General features: G+C 39.7%; 1 protein-coding gene and 1 non-coding gene across 4 annotated transcripts in view; one reads left to right on the forward strand and one right to left on the reverse strand.

The window, feature by feature from the left end:
- Positions 1-17955, reverse strand: part of Rabgap1l (RAB GTPase activating protein 1 like) — a 558252-nt gene that overhangs the window by 393824 nt on the left and 146473 nt on the right. For all 3 annotated transcript variants that reach the window (XM_032915702.1, XM_032915698.1, XM_032915699.1), the window contains exons 12-13: positions 15421-15514; positions 6016-6166 (exon numbers count right to left, since the gene is read on the reverse strand). In XM_032915702.1, coding sequence (XP_032771593.1) covers positions 6016-6166; positions 15421-15514 — 245 coding nt within the window. The remainder of the gene's footprint in view (positions 1-6015; positions 6167-15420; positions 15515-17955) is intronic.
- LOC116911832 lies at positions 15651-15781 on the forward strand. Its single transcript, XR_004389367.1, has one exon. It is a non-coding gene; the product is annotated as a small nucleolar RNA SNORA17 (small nucleolar RNA).

The following is a 17955-nucleotide window of genomic DNA, read 5'->3' on the forward strand; positions in this document are numbered from 1 at the left end:
CAAGTCTTTAGTAAATCTTCACCATACCTCTTCTCCCCTGTACAATCTATGGTTTCTGAAACCTTCTATAAAGAAATTCTGTTCAAACTGAATTGCTTGTTTGGGCGACCTTAGAAATCTTACTGTTCCCTTAACAGAGAGGAAAATTTAACCAATGGACCAAAATAAGAGACTAACAGCTGCTGAATCCTGATGAACAAGCACCAAGCATGTAGCACTTCTTATGAAAACTCTCTGGGTGTTTATGGTCTTCTCGCTGAGTGGTGGTAAGCTCAGATGTGCTCACCACCAAAGTACATAAATAAACTCTTGGCTACAAGAACTTACTGTCTCATTTCTACTCCTAGCATAGAAAAATAAGGCAGACATTTTTAGAAATATGTCATTATTCATCTTTTTATTCTCCCTGGCAATGATGTAGAGAAGACAATGAAATTAAATATACTTTTGTACTCCTTGTCACAAAAGTTTTATGATTTGAAAGCCTGATAAAGGCATCTGATCAGAGCTGCACATTTCTATACTGTTTCTTCAAAAATGGCTTTGACATAGTGTACTTATTATAATTGGAATAACATTAAAATTGTCATATATTTATAAATGGAATATAAAAAATTATTTATGATTTTAATTATACATTGCTAGTCAGTGTCAAGTAGCAACTAATAAATACTTATTCTAAAAATAAGCCATAAATATTATGTATATTTGTAATAAAATATTCAGTAACAGATTTCAAATACTGTCACTAATAACAAGCAGTATTAAGCAAGGCAGGCATCTACCCAGTATCTCTTCTCTCTTTCGTCCTCATTAAAAGACAAACTGGGAGACAGGAGAGAGGGTTCATTGGTTAAGAGCAGCATACTCCTCCTCCAAAAGACCAGAGATCCACACAGAGTAGCTCACAAGTGACTGTGACTCCAACTCCAGAGGCATGGCATTTGGCCTATAAAGGTACCATAAATCATATGCACATACCCACATACAGGTATATACATGCATACACAATTAAAAGCAATAAAAATATATCTTACAAAAAAGATAAAAATAAGTAAATTTGTTTAATTTAAAATTATTGAAACAAATCATTTAAAAACACTGGTAGTCAGGGGTTGGGGATTTAGCTCAGCGGTAGAGCGCTCGCCTAGCAAGCGCAAGGCCCTGGGTTCGGTCCCCAGCTCCGGGAAAAAAAAAAAAGACTGGTAGTCTTTATGTAGGTGATGTCATATGGTCTATTGGCATATATGTAAAAATGACCATTTGTTTTTGTTAAAAAATAACCACAAAAATATGATGATTATATTAATGCTTGCTGTGACTTGAAACTGAGACTTTAATGGCTTATGTTGTGATGGCTACACCTTGCATTGCATTGTGGTTCAGAGGCAACCTGAACTTGTGGAATCTGCATATTCAGCGTGAAATAATTGTAATTTTCATGTGTTTACTTTCAGAATATATTTTGGCAGTTTTCATATGTTAGAATAAGTGGATTTACATGTTACCTAGTTTTAATTTAACCCTCATAAAATTTTATGAATGTCTTAAGAAAGACAGCACATATTTTAAAGAAGATCCTAAAGAAGTCTATTTTGAAACATTTGGTAGTGTAAACATTGCTACATGATTTGACCACTGGAAACTATTTGTATGTGTGCATTATTATAAAACTTCTGGGGTAGGGAGGTGGTTCACTGGTAAAGTGAGAGCTTGAATTTTGGTTCCCAGGGTCATGCTGAGTGAGCATGACCATGTGTCCCTGTGATCCCAGGACATGGGGATGGAGGTTGGTAGGGGCTGGAGACTTTCCAGGGTAGCGGGTCTAGACAAATTGGCAAGCTCCATGCTTGGTGTCTTACTACTGCTACAATGAAACACCCCACCAAGAAGAAAGATGGGGAAAAAAGAGTTTATTTGGCTTAAACTATGATATAACTGCTCATCAAAGAGAGTAAGGACAGGAACTCAAACAGGGCAGGAATTTGGCAGGAGAAGCTGATGCAGAGGCCATGGAGGAACAATGCTTACTAGCTGGCTCCTCATGGCTTGTTCAATCTGCTCCTTATAGAACCCAAGAGCTAAAGATGGCACCACCTAGAATGGGCTGGGCCCTCCTCCATAAAGCAACAATCAAGAAAATGCCCTACAGGCTTGCCTATAGCCAAATATTGTGGAAGCATTTTCTCAACTGAGACCTCCTTCTATCTGGTGACTCTAACTTGTGTCAAGTTGGCATAAAACTAGCCAGTACAGTGAAGACCCTGACTCAAAAAATAGGGTGGAAATCAATAGAAAAGTTCCTGATTACAGTTTCAGACTTCTACACAACACACAGGAAAATATTTTCATGAATTAACAGCCTTCCACCTCAAAAAAAAAAAAATCAGAAAACTTCTTACATCGCCATACTTAGTAACCTAAAATTGTACATTTAAAACTTGTATAGAGAGTTACAGAGATTTTGGAATAAATTGGTAAAGGATGCATCAACTTCTGATTCATTCATAAGAGTGCTTAAAGGGGCTGGGGAGATGGCTAGTGGTTAAGGGCACTGGCCGCTCTTCTAGGGGACTTGGGTTCGATTCCCAGCACGAACCTAGCAGCTCACAACTGTATGTAACTGCAGTTCCAGGAAATCCAACACCCTCATGCAGACATAACATGCAAGAGAAACAGCAATTCACAGGAAAATTAAATAAATCATTAAAGAAAGAATACTTAAAAAGGCTGGACGAATGGTAGACACCTGTATAAGTCCTTGCATTGTTACCCAGACATACCCTAAAAGAAAGAAAGAGAGGGAAGGAGGGAGAGAGAGAGAAGGAAGGAAGGAAGGAGGGAAGGAGGGAGAGAAAGAGAAAGAGAAGTAAAGCACAAGAAAAGTAATTTCCTAGTCTAAATTCAGCAACATACTTGGTGGTAGGGGCTGAAAACACTTCTACTTGCTTCTATAGGTCTTTTTCAGATATAATAAAATTGTATTTTATTTTTTTTTAAAACTGATTTAGAAATAAATTTCAAATTTGTTTCATAATATGCTAAAATTTAAATAATGACCCATATTGATGATTCTCCATACAGAAGCACATTAAAAAAAATAGAGTGTGGAAATCTACAGCTATAGAATGTAGGTGGGGAAAGGGGGAGGAAGGAAGCCATCATACTCCTAACAGACACAGTGTTTATTTGGGAAATGAGAGAAATGCTCCTGTCATCTTCCTGGCCACCATGAAGCCATTCTTAATGCCCCCTCCATGGAACATTGGGACAATCTAATCTAATCCATTGGAATTTGCCCAGGGCCTGGGAGAAGGAAAAGACTGAATCACGGATGCAAGCCAAGGAGAACACTCGCAGGAAAGCCCATACTGTTTGAACAACTTGTCACAACACCGTGCAAGAGGAAGGAGCTGGGATAATGCTGGGTCACTCGACAGACAGCTTGGTTTACACGCTTCTCTATTTGAACCCAAATGTCATGGCAGGACCCTGAAGACAGACTCTGAAGGTCAGTGGACTTCTTAGTTCCTTGCCCAGTGCACTCATATCTATATCTTTTCTGCATCACACTATTATCTGTTTCTTTAACTGGCCAGTTGAACTGAGCCTATGTTTTTAGGGATGAGAGGGCCCAGGCTTTGATCCCAACAACCTCAGGAATATTCTGAAATTCTAGGGTACTGAAATTTAATAAACATAGTGAACATAATAAAAGTTTATCTTTAAATGACAAATATGTTATATGACAGTTACCTCAGTAGAAAAAATACAAAATTAAAAGATACATATTTAGTACTGAATACTACTTTATAGTATATTTTGATGCAAATATTTTCATCTTTATCCTTTATAACAAGTCTAAGTTTCTGCATCTTATGAATTATCCATAATATCTTAGTATGGTAGCACTTATGCATAGTAAAAGATGTATACATATATTAGAAACGTATTCTTATGGAAGCATTTATTGATCATACATGTCTAGACACAGTGATATGATACTAGCTCGTGTTTGCATATAACTAGCACATTATGTACTTCTAATGCCTGTTCATGGGACAGTAGGTACTACTACACCCTTTCTTCCACCAAGATTTCTAAATTCATACTTCTTAAGATTTCAAACTTTGAGAAAGACATACTGTAGCACAATATTATTTAAGAATTCCTGATTATGTACTATAAGTTCAAAGTATGACAAAATGTGATTTTCTATAGCTTTCAGGAAGACTTTTAGATTAAGATACTGAGTAGCAAAAAAATATATTATTGAATATGATGTATGAAAGGTATTTAGAAGCAGAGAAACTACATTTCCCAGGTTGCTTTTCTCCTGTAGTTCTGGCTATGAGTTACTTCCAGCCAGTGAAGACTGGAGAAAGGTGAAAGCCGCATGACTTCTCTCCAGCAGGGAAGAGCTACACACTAAAAATAAAGCTTCAGTTTTGCCCCAGGCATGTCATTCTCAATCAGGTGCCTGCATACTGTGGGATGATCTTTTTCTCGTGTTGTGTTGTGTTGTGTTTTCATTTTGTTTTTGGTTTTTTTCCCCGCTGGCAGGAACAGTAGCTTCCTGGTCTGGTAAAAGCTTTATCCTCACTTTGCTCTTTCAGTTCTTCCAATGTTCAAGTAACTCAGATCCTTCAAAAAATAGACTTTGAAATGCCAATTTTCCTCACCACTCCGTTTGATTTACACATCATTTGTCATCTTGTCTCATGGTTTCTGTTCTTTGTCTGATATTATATTTCAAAAGAGAGAAAAAGAAGCAGGGTATGGTGCATGCCTTTAATCCCAGCACTTGTGAGACAGAGGCAGGTGAATCTCTTTGAGTTTGAAGCCAGCCTGGATAACAAAACGAGTTCCAGGACAGCCAAAGTTGTTACACGAAGAAACCCTCTCCCAAAAAAAGAGGGGAAAGGGGAGATAAAAAGGGAGGGGGATACTGAGTTGGCTAAACTTGAGACAAAGGATACACTATTCCATTTCGCTAAGCTGTATAAGACTTATGTCACGAGCTACTAATTGAGGGTGACTGTGGGTAGATCTTACTAACATATACACCTTAAACTTATGCATTCTGCATAGGCTGCCATCTTCAAATCTCCATCAGGTCACATCCCAGATTCTACTTCACACAAGGCATGGAACCACAAGTCTAACCACTCGGGCAGATAGCAGATTTACACAACAAAGACATTGCCATAATTATTTCTTATGCACATCAGTTGCTACCCAGGTTTATCTTGTCCACTTGACAGAATTATGCTTTTCCTGACAAAATGACAAGGTACTTTGTCTTAGTTAGGGTTTTATTGCTATGAAGATACCATGATCACCTGCAAATGGTGCCTGTCCCTATGGGCCAAGCACTCACTCACATGAGTCTACCAGGGTCATACCTATTCAAACCACCACAGACTTAATGGAAGACAAGGACTTAATGATGAATGTGACCCTGCACTATCCCCATGAGCTGCACAATAGAAACATGTAGCTTGATATGGGGATAGGCTAGTTGTATGTCTCTTCTGTTAACTGTCAAAGGAATGGAGACTAACAGGAGGTCAATCTTGGTGAACAAACTTCAGCAGGAACTTTCTCGACAAGCCTAAGTTTCAACTATGATACAAAATTTTCCTTCGTTCTGCTTCTACAAGTTCAGTTAGTCACCTATATCTTATAAGCATATGAGGCAATCCTCCTTTAGCTAATGTCAGCTTCGTATAACAATGTCTCCTAAGCAAGTTTATTAGCAAACCCTTTAAAGCATCAATTTTATTACTTCAAGTTTTTTCTTCATCAGAATTTTACAATGAAACCAGGTGTGAAGTACTCAAAACTATTATAGGTGCCATTTACCAGAGTCCAGCAAGTGTTCAGAATAAAAGAAACTCATGACAGCATACCACTTATACATTTTTAAAGAAGTTCAAGGCACTGATAGGTTGGTACAGCTTTAAAAACCAGAATTTGATGTTTCTTCCTTAAAATGTTCCCAGAGTTTCCTACCTTTGTGATAAGGATTCTGTATTTATCCAGCATTGCCTGGTTGTCATGGCATCCTGCTAAAAGCTGCCATACTTCTGCCCTTAATGCCTCAGGAACACCGCTCTTTACCAAGGTGGGTAGCCCTTTTGGTCGGGCATTAAGGTTATTATGCCTGAGGAAAAAAGAAAATAAACCATTCACAATCCATATCCTGAGCTGCTGTTGCTATGGAAATAATATTTATTAGTTTATTTGTAAAAGTATAAGCCTGGAGGAAAAGAAAATTGCCTGGAAGCACTAAACAAAAGTAGTGCTTAAGTCACTGTGACATGCTTAACCAGTTTTTCTCTATTTCATCCTAAATTTTGTTGTTTCTTTAGGGAAAGCTTTTTCACTCTATCAATTATATTGTTCAATTTCTGTATGATGATTATATATTAACATATGTAATTGGCTTTTGTTTATATCCAACTTAAAAAGAACTATTTAAGTCCCTTGAGAAAGTTGTAGAGCAACTTAAGTGTGTTGCCAGAGAATGACGTGAGATGCTGGAAGTGAATCATAAGCCTTTCAAACCTTGACAGTACCCACTTCTTCATAGTCAGACTGAACTGGGCAAATGAGAACGTAAGCCCTACATTACCTACATTTCATTATCTGAATGAAATATGCAGGCCTCGGTTTCTTACAGTCCCCACACCCTGACCCATGTACTCTCTGGGAAGCGATCTATCTTGTTCACCTAATTTGGAGCAATCTGTTTCCATGTGAACTTGAGCACAAAGGACCTTCTAGATTTAAAACACTCAAGCAGAACCTTACGGGAGGAGTTCTGCTTTGTTGTCTAGATTGGTCTTGCTGGCCTATCTGAACTACTAGTACTCCCTAAAGTGATGCCTTACTCTTTCCTAAAAACACCTAAAGAACTACATCGTGCTAAAGCGACAGCTTGTGCTTACCAGTCTTATCATTTTCTCAAAGGCTGTTTATAATCAGAGAAAAGGCAAACATCTGTTCTCTAAAGCCAATGATCGCATAGTAGCTATGCTATAACTATCAACAGCCATCTGGTCAAGACACTGAATTACAGTTCCAGCCTCATGAATGCAAGCCCATGCTTCACCCCTTTCCGACACAGAGCTATGGTTGAGGCCCTTTTGCTCAGACATTTCTCATTTCTCCCTCGCTATGTCATAGAGCCCACCCTGATGTAATCACCCAATCCAAAGCCTGATAATGTATCCCAATTTGCACTAGCACGCCAGGCTCTAACTTCAAGTTTTAAAATTGAAAAGTCATGGAATCCATATGTCTGTTTTACATAATTTGGATCCCACATACTTCTTCAAATTATGCACACCCTTCTATCACCAGCCCAGACCAAAGTTTTGGCATCTTCCTCTGAGAATATGTTCAAAGGCTTTTTTGTTTCCAGCATATTGTCATAATCTAGACATCTCTGGAGAAAATCATAATGTTCTGAACATATGTAATAAGTTAAAGTAAACTTATCACATCAGGATTTTGTGTAGTCGGTATAATGATTTACTGAGGATTTTGAAAGTTGAGGTCATACATGTAGTCACATATGCATAAGGATATACATATCTATTGAGGTTAATAGTCAACAATCCCAATAAACATGTTTACTGTGTTAAATACTTCAATTCAGTCAACATTCTACTTCTACCTGATTCTACATTCAAGCATTTGTTTGATAAGGTATAATGAACATCTTTCATTCCCTACCATTAAAAATCTATACACTATCTTACAGGCTAATACTTTTAGAACACTGGGTAACTTATACTAACATGGATTAACAGCCTTACTTTGCTGGCTTTCATACAATAAAAGTGGAATTAAAACTCTCTTTTTTACCTACTTACTTAATAGATAATAACTAATGGATATTAAGCCAAATGATAATATAATTTGACAGAGAAAGTATGAATAATTTTTTGAAAAATATTTTTATCATTATTGTGCAAGTGGTGTGTAGACAAGTAAAAGTCAGAGAACCATTTTGTGGAGTGGGTTCTCTCTTTCCAAGGACCAAATTTGGGTTCTCAGACTTGCAGACCAAGTACCTTTACCTGCTGGACTATCTCGATGATCCAAAAGCAATTTGTTAAACTAAACAATGCTTTCAATATTTCAAGTAAAATATGACAACATATATCCATGACTTAGATGGACACTAAATGCAGCAATCAGAGATAACCAATCACAAGTCTTCCCTAGAAACAAGACAGATATATAATGCAATTATTTTAAAATGTACATAGAAACCAAACATATAGTAGTTGTATAATAATCATTTTAAAATTTTGCTTTGTTTTGTTTTAGTGGTGCCAGGAATTAAACCCAGGACCTTAAATGTTAAATAAATACAACTAAGCCATCTTGTAACCAGTATTTTAATACACAAATATATTCTTCATAAAGGACAATAATTTGTGTCTTCTTCACTCCTTCTTTAAAAGGGGAACAAAAATATCCATAGGAGGGGATAGGGAGGCAAAGTTTAGAACAGAGGCTGAAGGAACACCCATTCAGAGCCTGCCCCACATGTGGCCCATACATATGCAGCCACCAAAACTAGACAAGATGGATGAAGCTAAGAAGTGCAGGCTGACAGGAACCGGATGTAGATCTCTCCTGAGAGACACAGCCAGAACATGTCAAATACAGAGGCGAATGCCAGCAGCAAACCACTGAACTGAGAACGGGACTGCCGCTGGAGGAATCAGAGAAAGGACTGAAAGAGCTGAACCACATAAGAACAACAATGGCATCCAACCAGAGCTTCCAGGAACTAAACCACTACACAAAGACTACACATGGACTGACCCTGGGCTCCAACTGCCTACGTAGCAGAGAACAGCCTTGTTGGAGCACCAGTGGAAGGGGAAGCCCTTGGTCCTGCCAAGGTTGGACTCCAGTGTAGGGGATTGTTGAGGGGGTAAAGGGAGGCTGATGGGGAGGGGAACACCCTTATAGAAGGGACGGGGGGAGGGGTTAGGGGGCTGATGGATAGGAAACCGGGAAAGGGAATAACAATTGAAATGTAAATAAGAAATACCCAATTTAATAAAAATGGGGAAAAAGACAACAAAGAAAAAATAATAAAGAACAACACAGATAAACAAGTAGAAACCCTTAAAGAGGAAACACAAAAATCCGTTAAAGCATTACAGGAAAACACAACCAAAAAGATGAAGGAATTGAACAAAACCATCCAGAATCTAAAAATGGAAATAGAAATGATAAAGATATCACAAAGGGAGACAACCCTAGAGATAGAAAACCTAGGAAAGAGATCAGGAGTCATAGATGTAAGCATCACAACAGAATACAAGAAATAGAAGAGAGAATCTCAGGGGCAGAAGATACCATAGAAAACATTGACACAACAGTCAAAGAAAATGCAAAACACAAAAAAATTCTAAAGCAAAAGGCCCAGGAAATCCAAGACACAATGAGAAGATCAAACCAAGGATAGTAGGTATAGAAGAGAGTGAAGATTAACAACTTAAATGGCCAGTAAAAATCTTCAACAAGATTATAAAAGAAAACTTCCCTAACCTAAAGAAAGAGATGCCCATGAACATACAAGAAGCCTACAGAACTCCAAATAGACTATACCAGAAAAGAAATTCCTCCCATCACATAATAGTCAAAACACCAAACACACAAAACAAAGGAAGAATATTAAAAGTAGTAAGGAAAAAAGGTCAAGTAACATATAAATATATACCTATCAGAATTACCCCTGACTTCTCACCAGAGATTAAGAAAGCTAGAAGATCCTAGTCAGATGTCACACAGACCCTAACAGAACACAAATGCCGGCCCAGGCTATTATACCCAGCAAAACTGAAAATGAACATAGATGGAGAAACCAAGATATTCAATGATAAAAACAAATTTTCACAATATCTTCGCACAAATCTGGCCCTACAAAGAATAATAGATGGAAAACTCCAACACAAGAAGGAAAACTACACCTCAGAAAAAGCAAGAAAATAATCTACTTTCAACAAGCCCAAAAAAGAGAGCCACATAAACATCATTCCACCCCTAACATCAAAAATAACAGAAACAATCACTTTTCCTTACTATCTCTTAGCATCAATGGACTCAATTCCCCAATAAAATGACATGGAATAACTGACTGGATATGTAAACAGGACCCAGAATTTTGCTGCATACAGAAAATACAACTCAGTGACAGATACTACCTCAAAGTAAAAGCCCCGAAAAAAAAAAAAAAAAAACTTAACAAGCAAACAGTCCAAAGAAACTAGCTGGAGTAGCTATTCTAATATCCAATAAAATAGACATTCAACCAAAAGTTATCAAAAAAGACAAGGAGGGACACATATACTAATCAAAGGAAAAATCTACCAAGATGAAGTTTCAATTCTGAACATCTATGCTCCGATTGCAAGGGCACCCACATTCATAAAAGAAACTTGACTAAAGCTCAAAGCACACATAGCACCTCACACAATAATAGTGGGGGACTTAAACACCCCACTCTCATCAATGGACAGATCATGGACACAGAAGCTAAACAGACACGATGAAACTAACAGAAGTTATGAGCCAAGTGGATTTAACATATCTAGAGACCATTTCATCTTAAAAGAATATACCTTCTTCTCATCACCTCACGGTACCGTCTCCAAAATTGACAATATAATTGGTCACAAAATAGGCTTCAACATATACAAAAAGATGGAAATAATGCCTTGCATCCTATCAGACCACCAGGGACTAAGGCTGGTCTTCAATAACAAACAACAAAAGACCCCTATACATGTGGAAGCTAAAGAAGAATCTACTCAATAATAACTTGATCAAGGAAAAAATAAAGAAATTAAAGACTTTTTAGGATTTAGTGAAAATGCTAAAGTCCAAGTGGATCAAGGATCTCCACATAAAACCAGATAAAATCAAACTCATAGAAGAAAAGTGGGGAAGAGCCTTGAACACATGGGCACTGGGGAAAATTTCCTGAACAGAACACCAATGGTTTATGCTCTAAGATCAAGAATCAACAAATGGGACCTCATGAAATTGCAAAGTTTCTATAAGGCAAAGGACACTGTCATTAGGACAAAACGGCAATCAACGGATTAGGATAAGATTTTTACCAATCCTACATCCAATAAAGGGCTAATATCCAAAATACATAAAGAACTCAAGAAGTTAGCATCCGGAGAATCAAATAACCCTATTTAAAAAATGAATACACACCTACACAAACAATTCTCATCTGAGGAATATCGAATGGCTGAGAAGCACCTAAAGAAATGTTCAATATCCTTAGTCATCAGGGAAATGCAAATCAAAACAACCCTAACATTACACATCACAGCAGTCAGAATAGCTAAGATCAAAAACTCAAGTTACAACAGATGCTGGTGAGGACATAGAGAAAGAGGAACACTCCTCCACTGTTGGTAGGATTGCAAGCAGGTACAACCACTCTGGAAATCAGTCTGGAATCTCCTCAGAAAATGGACATAGTACTACCTGAGAACCCAGCTATACAACTCCTGGGCATGTATCCAAAAGATGCTCTAACATATAACAGGGACACATGCGCCATTATGTTTATACCAGCCTTATTTACAATAGCCAGAAGCTGGAAAGAACCCAGATATCGTTCAACAGAGGATTGTATACAGAAAATGTGGTACATTTACACAATGGAGTACTACTCAGCTATTAAAAACAATGACTCTCTGAAATTCATAGGCAAATGGATGGAACTGGAAAATTAACCATTCTGAGTGAGGTAACTCAGACCCAAAAGGATATGCATGGTATGCACTCACTAGTAAGTGGATATTAGCCAAAAAAAATTACAGAATACCCAGAATACAGTCCACAGAACTCAAAAAGATTAACAAACCAAAGGGATCTAGTGAGGATGCTTCAATCCCACTAAGGATGGAGAAGAAAGCAACCACAATAGGGGGGAGGGAGGGCCCTGGATGGGAAAAGGGACAGGGAAGGGAAGAGCTGAACATGATCAGGCACCGGGTTGGGGAAAAGGTCTAAAGCCCCGAGGGTCAACAGAAAGAATAGAAACAGGCTACCTTGGGAGGTAGGAGGTGGGAGGACCCTCCAGAATGTACCAGGGACCTGGGAGGTGAGAGAACTTGTAAAGCCCACCTCCAACAGAAAGGCAGGACAACAAGTGAGGGATGGGGTTGCCATCCCACAGTCAAAAACTCTGATCTATAATTCTTCCTGTCTGAATGAACTGCAAGGACAAAAATAAAGAAGACCCTGAGGAAAAGGAGGTATAGTGACAGGCCCGAAGTGGGATCCAGCTCAAGGGGAGGTCCCAAGGCTTCATTATTGACACCATTACTGAGGTTATGGAGCATTCACAAAAAGGGACCTATCATGATTGCCCTCTGAAAGACCCAACAAGCAGCTGAAAGAGTCAAATGCAGATATTTACACCCAACCAATGGACAGAAGCTGCTGACCCCAGTGGTTGAATTAGGGAAAAGCTGGAGGAAGCTGAGGAGGAGGGCCACCCTATAAGAAGACCAGCAGTCTCAACTAACCTGGACCTCCTGAGGTCACTCAGACACTGAGCCACCAACCAGACACTGAGCCACCAACCAGGCAGCACACATCAGCTGATATGAGGCCCCCAACACATATACAGCAGAGGACTGCCTGGTCTGGGTTCAGTCAGAGAAGATGCACCTAACCCTCAAGAGACTGCAGGTCCCAGGGAGTGGGGAGGTCTGGTGGGGTAGGGGGGTGGGGTGGGGCATTCTCGTGGAGACAGAGTCAGAGTGGGGGGAGGTACAGGATGTAGGACAGTCAGAGGGTGGACTGGGAGAGGAATAAAATCTGAAGTGTTAAATAAATTAAATTAAAAAAAATATATTATTTGATTGTGAAGGGAAGAACATGGCTTTTCAAGGGAAGCTATATGATATTATGATATATCTTCACCTGCCCAAACTTAAGATTTGTCGTATTTCATAGATTGTTTGTCTACTGATAGTTTCCTTTTGTGTATAAGATCATTTTAATCACATAAAACAGAAAAAAAAAAAAGAAAAAAGAAAAAGGAAAAGGCACCAGGTAAGTGAAACCAGTGCTCCAGCTTAGAAAACAGCCAGAGAAGTCAAGGCCAAGACAAACATGAAAACTACAGACACATAAAGTGTTCATAGAGCTGAAGCAACAGGGACTTGTAAGAACAATATTTCATGCATAGATGCTTTTAATCAATAATCAATATGTACTTTTAATTTTCATTTCTCTATTGGCCAGGTCAAATATCTTTTACTAACTTGACCACTTTTATGTCTTCTCTGGAAACGGCTCAGAATCTCTGCCTTTATGTTAGCTCTTCATGCTTTGCCAGGGTGCTATACATCTATCTTTACATTGCAAGTCTTCACAATTAATGTAGCAAACCCTAAAATCAGGTACTGTGTCTTCCTACTTAATTCCTTATTCTCAAAATTATTTTGGATGTTTTAATCAATGTTTATTACATGAGTTTTAATATGGGCTTTGTACCTCAGAATATTCTGCTGGGAATTTTACTTAAGTTTTACTAAGAATATAAGTTCCTTAGGAAACAACCTAAAACTCAGTAACTGCTCTTCGATCCCATGTTCATGTTAGAACACACTTCTCCTTTGCGTCTTTTCACGGCTGTTTCCTAGTGTTCCAGCACAGAGACAGCAGGTTGCTGGAAACCTACATAATTATGTCATGGCTCATTTGCTCATACTTTGTATCTTTTATGGTTTCCATCCCTAATTTTTCACCACTGGTATATTTAAGCAGAATTAGTGTTCACATATTGACTTTGTATTCCGCAGGACTATAAAATGAGGCCAGTCGTGGTGGCACATAGCTTTAAGGCAGAAACAGGCAGATCACTGTGAGTTCTAGGCCAGCCTGGTCTATAGAGCAAGTTCCTGGCCAGCCAAAATATATAGTGCGATTTGATGTCTTAAAAGAAGGAAAAAAAGTATGTAAAACGAAAGCCAGGTTTGTTTGGGTTTTTTTTTTTATACAAAGATTTTATTTTTAAAAATGAAATGTATTTCTCTGAAAATGAGATGCCATTTTATAGCTTCCATTCAAATCTAGTTTGCCTTTTCTTGTTCTTTCTTCTTTAACTATATGAGATAAGATAGGAGTAATCAACCAATAGCCAATTCAATTTACAGCCACTCATGAAGTGGAGCATACGCCTGACACGGCTGGAGTGACCAAAAACCTGAGAGTAGATGGATGGCTCAGAAATCTAGGGTAAAACCAAATAAACTGCTCGAAACGATGGATGGATGGATGGATGGATGGATGGATGGATGGATGGATGGATAGATGGATAGATGGATGGGTGGGTGGGTGGGTGGGAGGGTGGGTGGGTGGGTGGGTGGATGGATGGATAGATGGATAGATAGATAGATAGATAGATAGATAGATAGATAGATAGATAGATAGATAGATAGATAGACAGACAGACAGACAGACAGACAGTAGTGAAAATGACTCCTACTGATATTCTGCTATACTCATAGATCGGTGCCTTGCTCAGCCATCATCAGAGAGGCTTCCTCTTGCAGCAGGTGGGAACAAATACAGAGAACCACACAAGACAGAGAGGGACAAAGAGGGACAGAGAGGGACAGAGAGGGACAGAGATGGACAGAGAGGGACAGAGAGGGACAGAGAGGGACAGAGAGAGAGAGAGAGAGAGAGAGAGAGAGACAGACAGACAGACAGACAGACAGACAGACAGACAGACAGACAGAGACCTTGGAAAACTCAGCCCTAAGTGGAATTCCTCCATCAGTTACTCCCTCCCCATCCCATCCTCACCACCCATAGCTCAAGAAAGCCTACAGAAGAGAGGGCAAAGGAGTATAAGACAAGATGACAGGCAATACCAAGAAAACAAAGTTCCTATGACCTCACACAGCCTGAAGCAGCAAGCATAGGTCTGCATTTATATTATGGCTTCCAGTTCAGTGGCTTTTAAGTGATATACTTGAACATGAGAACCAGTGGGTCTCTGATTCTTGTGCCTTCTCTTGGGCTCTTTTCCTTCTGTTAGTTTGTCTTGACCAACTTGGATGTGATAGAAGAAGAGAACAGGATCCACAGAGCTGTCGTGTAGGCACCATACATACACACCCTCATACACACAACCATGCATAAAATACATTAATAAACTTATTTATAAAATTTATACATAAATTTATTAATAAGTAACTTAATTAACTATTAATTAACTTAAAGGATATTAAGATAGCTCTTAATATTATAGTTTTAAATTTTCTTTACTGACACATTTTTAATTGGTATAAAAATCAACATTAAGTATATATAGGTAAATATTTTAATAAAAATAATTCTTACCATCTTCCTAACAATTCTCCCCAAGAATAGAGGATCTTCTCAGGACAGTCTTTTGACACATCACCTGTTCCACTTGAGAGTTCATTATCACTCTCTACAGAAAAAGAAAAGTTATACAAGTTATAAGTACTTTCAAATCATAAAACAAAAGGCATGGCTATGTATCCACCAAAAGCAAGCAACTAGTGCCCAGATAAAATTTTTAAATTTTCAAAATGAAAAATTTTACTTCTTCCCTAGAGGCCTTGCAGGTGTGGCTGCTGTGTCACATGTACATCAGAGAATGGCAGAAGGGAGAGAGACGATGTTTGCCCTCAGTGTTTTGATCAGTGAACATCTGAATAATTAGTAGTCTAATTTTTTCCCCTGAAAAAAGCCAGCCTGAAATGACCACCAGTCCAGTACCAGGGGGCCCTGACAGGGAGCTATTCCAGATGAACACTGGTCCAGCACCAGGCAGGCATGGGAGGGTAGACCGTGCCACAGATGACTCCTGACTGAAGCCATAATTCATGAGCAGGGCACAGCACTCCTGAGATAACACCAAGTATTCCGAAACCCTGGGTCTCTCTAAGAGGAGCAGGTAAGTGGTGGAGAAATGGAAGAGAAAGAGAAACAGAAGGATGTGGGCACAATGAAGAGAGGCAGAACTGGAGACTCAAGAGTAGTGGCGTGAGTAGCCAGTGATGCCACTTGCAATCATGGTCTGGGTCCATGGCCCTGCAGCAGCAGGGGTGTGTTACCATCCAAGGCCAGGAGGATGTCCTTGGTGTAGGCCGCCACCCAGGGGCATGTTAGTGTCTGAGGGCTGTGCAGAACTGGCCCCACCCCTCACCAGGGCCGAGCTGACCCTGGAGGAATGAGAGCAGGAGAGGTGGCCCTGCCCCTCACCTGCTGCAGCACTCAGAGAGCAGGCCTTGTACCCCACCTGGGCAGCACAGTAAAACTGACCCTGATGGCCTGAAAGTGTGAGAGCTGGCCCCTCAACTTGTCTGCCATGCAGCAGCATGGACGAGAAAGAGCTGCCCTATCCAACAGGTAGAAAAGCTGTCTCTGCTCCTTACCTACTGTAGTCCTTAGAGGATCAGGGTCCCTGAACCTGGACAACCACAGTAGAGCTGGCTCTGGCAGGTGTGCTGGCCCTAGAGGAGTCCCTTGTCTGCCGGGCATAAGCAGGGTACAACTAGCCCTGTTGCAGGGTTGGGGGTGGGGTTTAGTAGTGAGGGGAGGTTGCTGATCAACTAACCCTGGGGGCATTAGGTCAGGAGAGCTGGTGTGCTCACCAGCTCAGATACCTCTCAGGCTCAGATCCCAGATCTCCATGACAAAGGGTACCAACAGGATAGACAAGTCCCAGTGAGGTTCCAGTATTGATAGAGTAGCAGAAGGTAGATGCTGAGTATTAGACCATTGATCCATTATAATGAACATTTGCAAATAAAGGGTGTGAACAGAAAGTGTATACTGTGAGGCATACTATCACACACTATAACACTATCACACACTATAACTCCCACACTGAGATGTTTTTTTCTCTATTGTGGGGGAAGTTGCATGAATGGAGGGCAGGTATGAGGGGAGGGAGAGATGAGTGGGATTTGGGTGCATGATTTGAAATTCACAAAGAGTCAATAAAAAGTTTTTTAAAATTATCTACAGATAAGACTGTACAGACAGAGATTCAAAGACAATAGTCGAAAGCTCTTCGTGATATCAGCAGGTGGCAGAGTGAGAGGTCTCACTCCTCCGTACAAACAGTTCATCTACTATCTATCCAGCTGTAAGAAAATCTGGGGGAAAAAACCCTTGGGATACCCACGTAGCAAGCAAACATGAACAAAACCCTAATGAACAGCTATGAGTCTCACCCAAAAGTACTATGTCCCTTCTCCCTTCTCCACAGGGTTGGAGAGGACTGCCCAGTGCCCACAATTTCCTCTCAGAAAAAGAAACCACTCATTCATGGTTTCCTGAGCATTACAAGGTGTCCAGAGGCTCTGTGGTCACATATCCCTGGCATGACTTTGACGACCTGATACAAAGAAATGAAGATGAACAGTGCACAGATTTGACGGTCCCTTTTGTTTCTGCCATTTGTGACACCTTCATCAGAGACAACAACAGACACTGTGCCTCATAAATATGTAAAGTATAAATTAAAACCACAAAGCATTTTAAGAAGCTAAAATTTTTGCAGCAGGCAAAAATTTATATCTGTTAAGGTGCTGAGGATAAGTGACTGATGAGTGCTCAGCCCTAATGGAGACCTATAGCACACACATTCTAACCTTGGCTAAGGAAACAGGAGTGAAGAATGGGGGACACTAGCAGTTTTGGAGATGCTGGTACCATGTGATAATCAGAAATACCAGCTGCAATGAAATGGAACTGGCTGGGACCAAGAAGACACTGTGTACACTGCCCAGGGTGGGGCCAGATAAGTAGCCTAAGTCCCAGAGGATTAGAAATGATTTCCAGATATTGAGCACTGAATTGTTTGCACTTTTGGGAGCCTAGTTTTGCCCTATACAAATT

The sequence above is a fragment of the Rattus rattus genome, chromosome 10, assembly GCF_011064425.1.
Source record: "Rattus rattus isolate New Zealand chromosome 10, Rrattus_CSIRO_v1, whole genome shotgun sequence".
Taxonomy (NCBI): domain Eukaryota; kingdom Metazoa; phylum Chordata; class Mammalia; order Rodentia; family Muridae; genus Rattus; species Rattus rattus.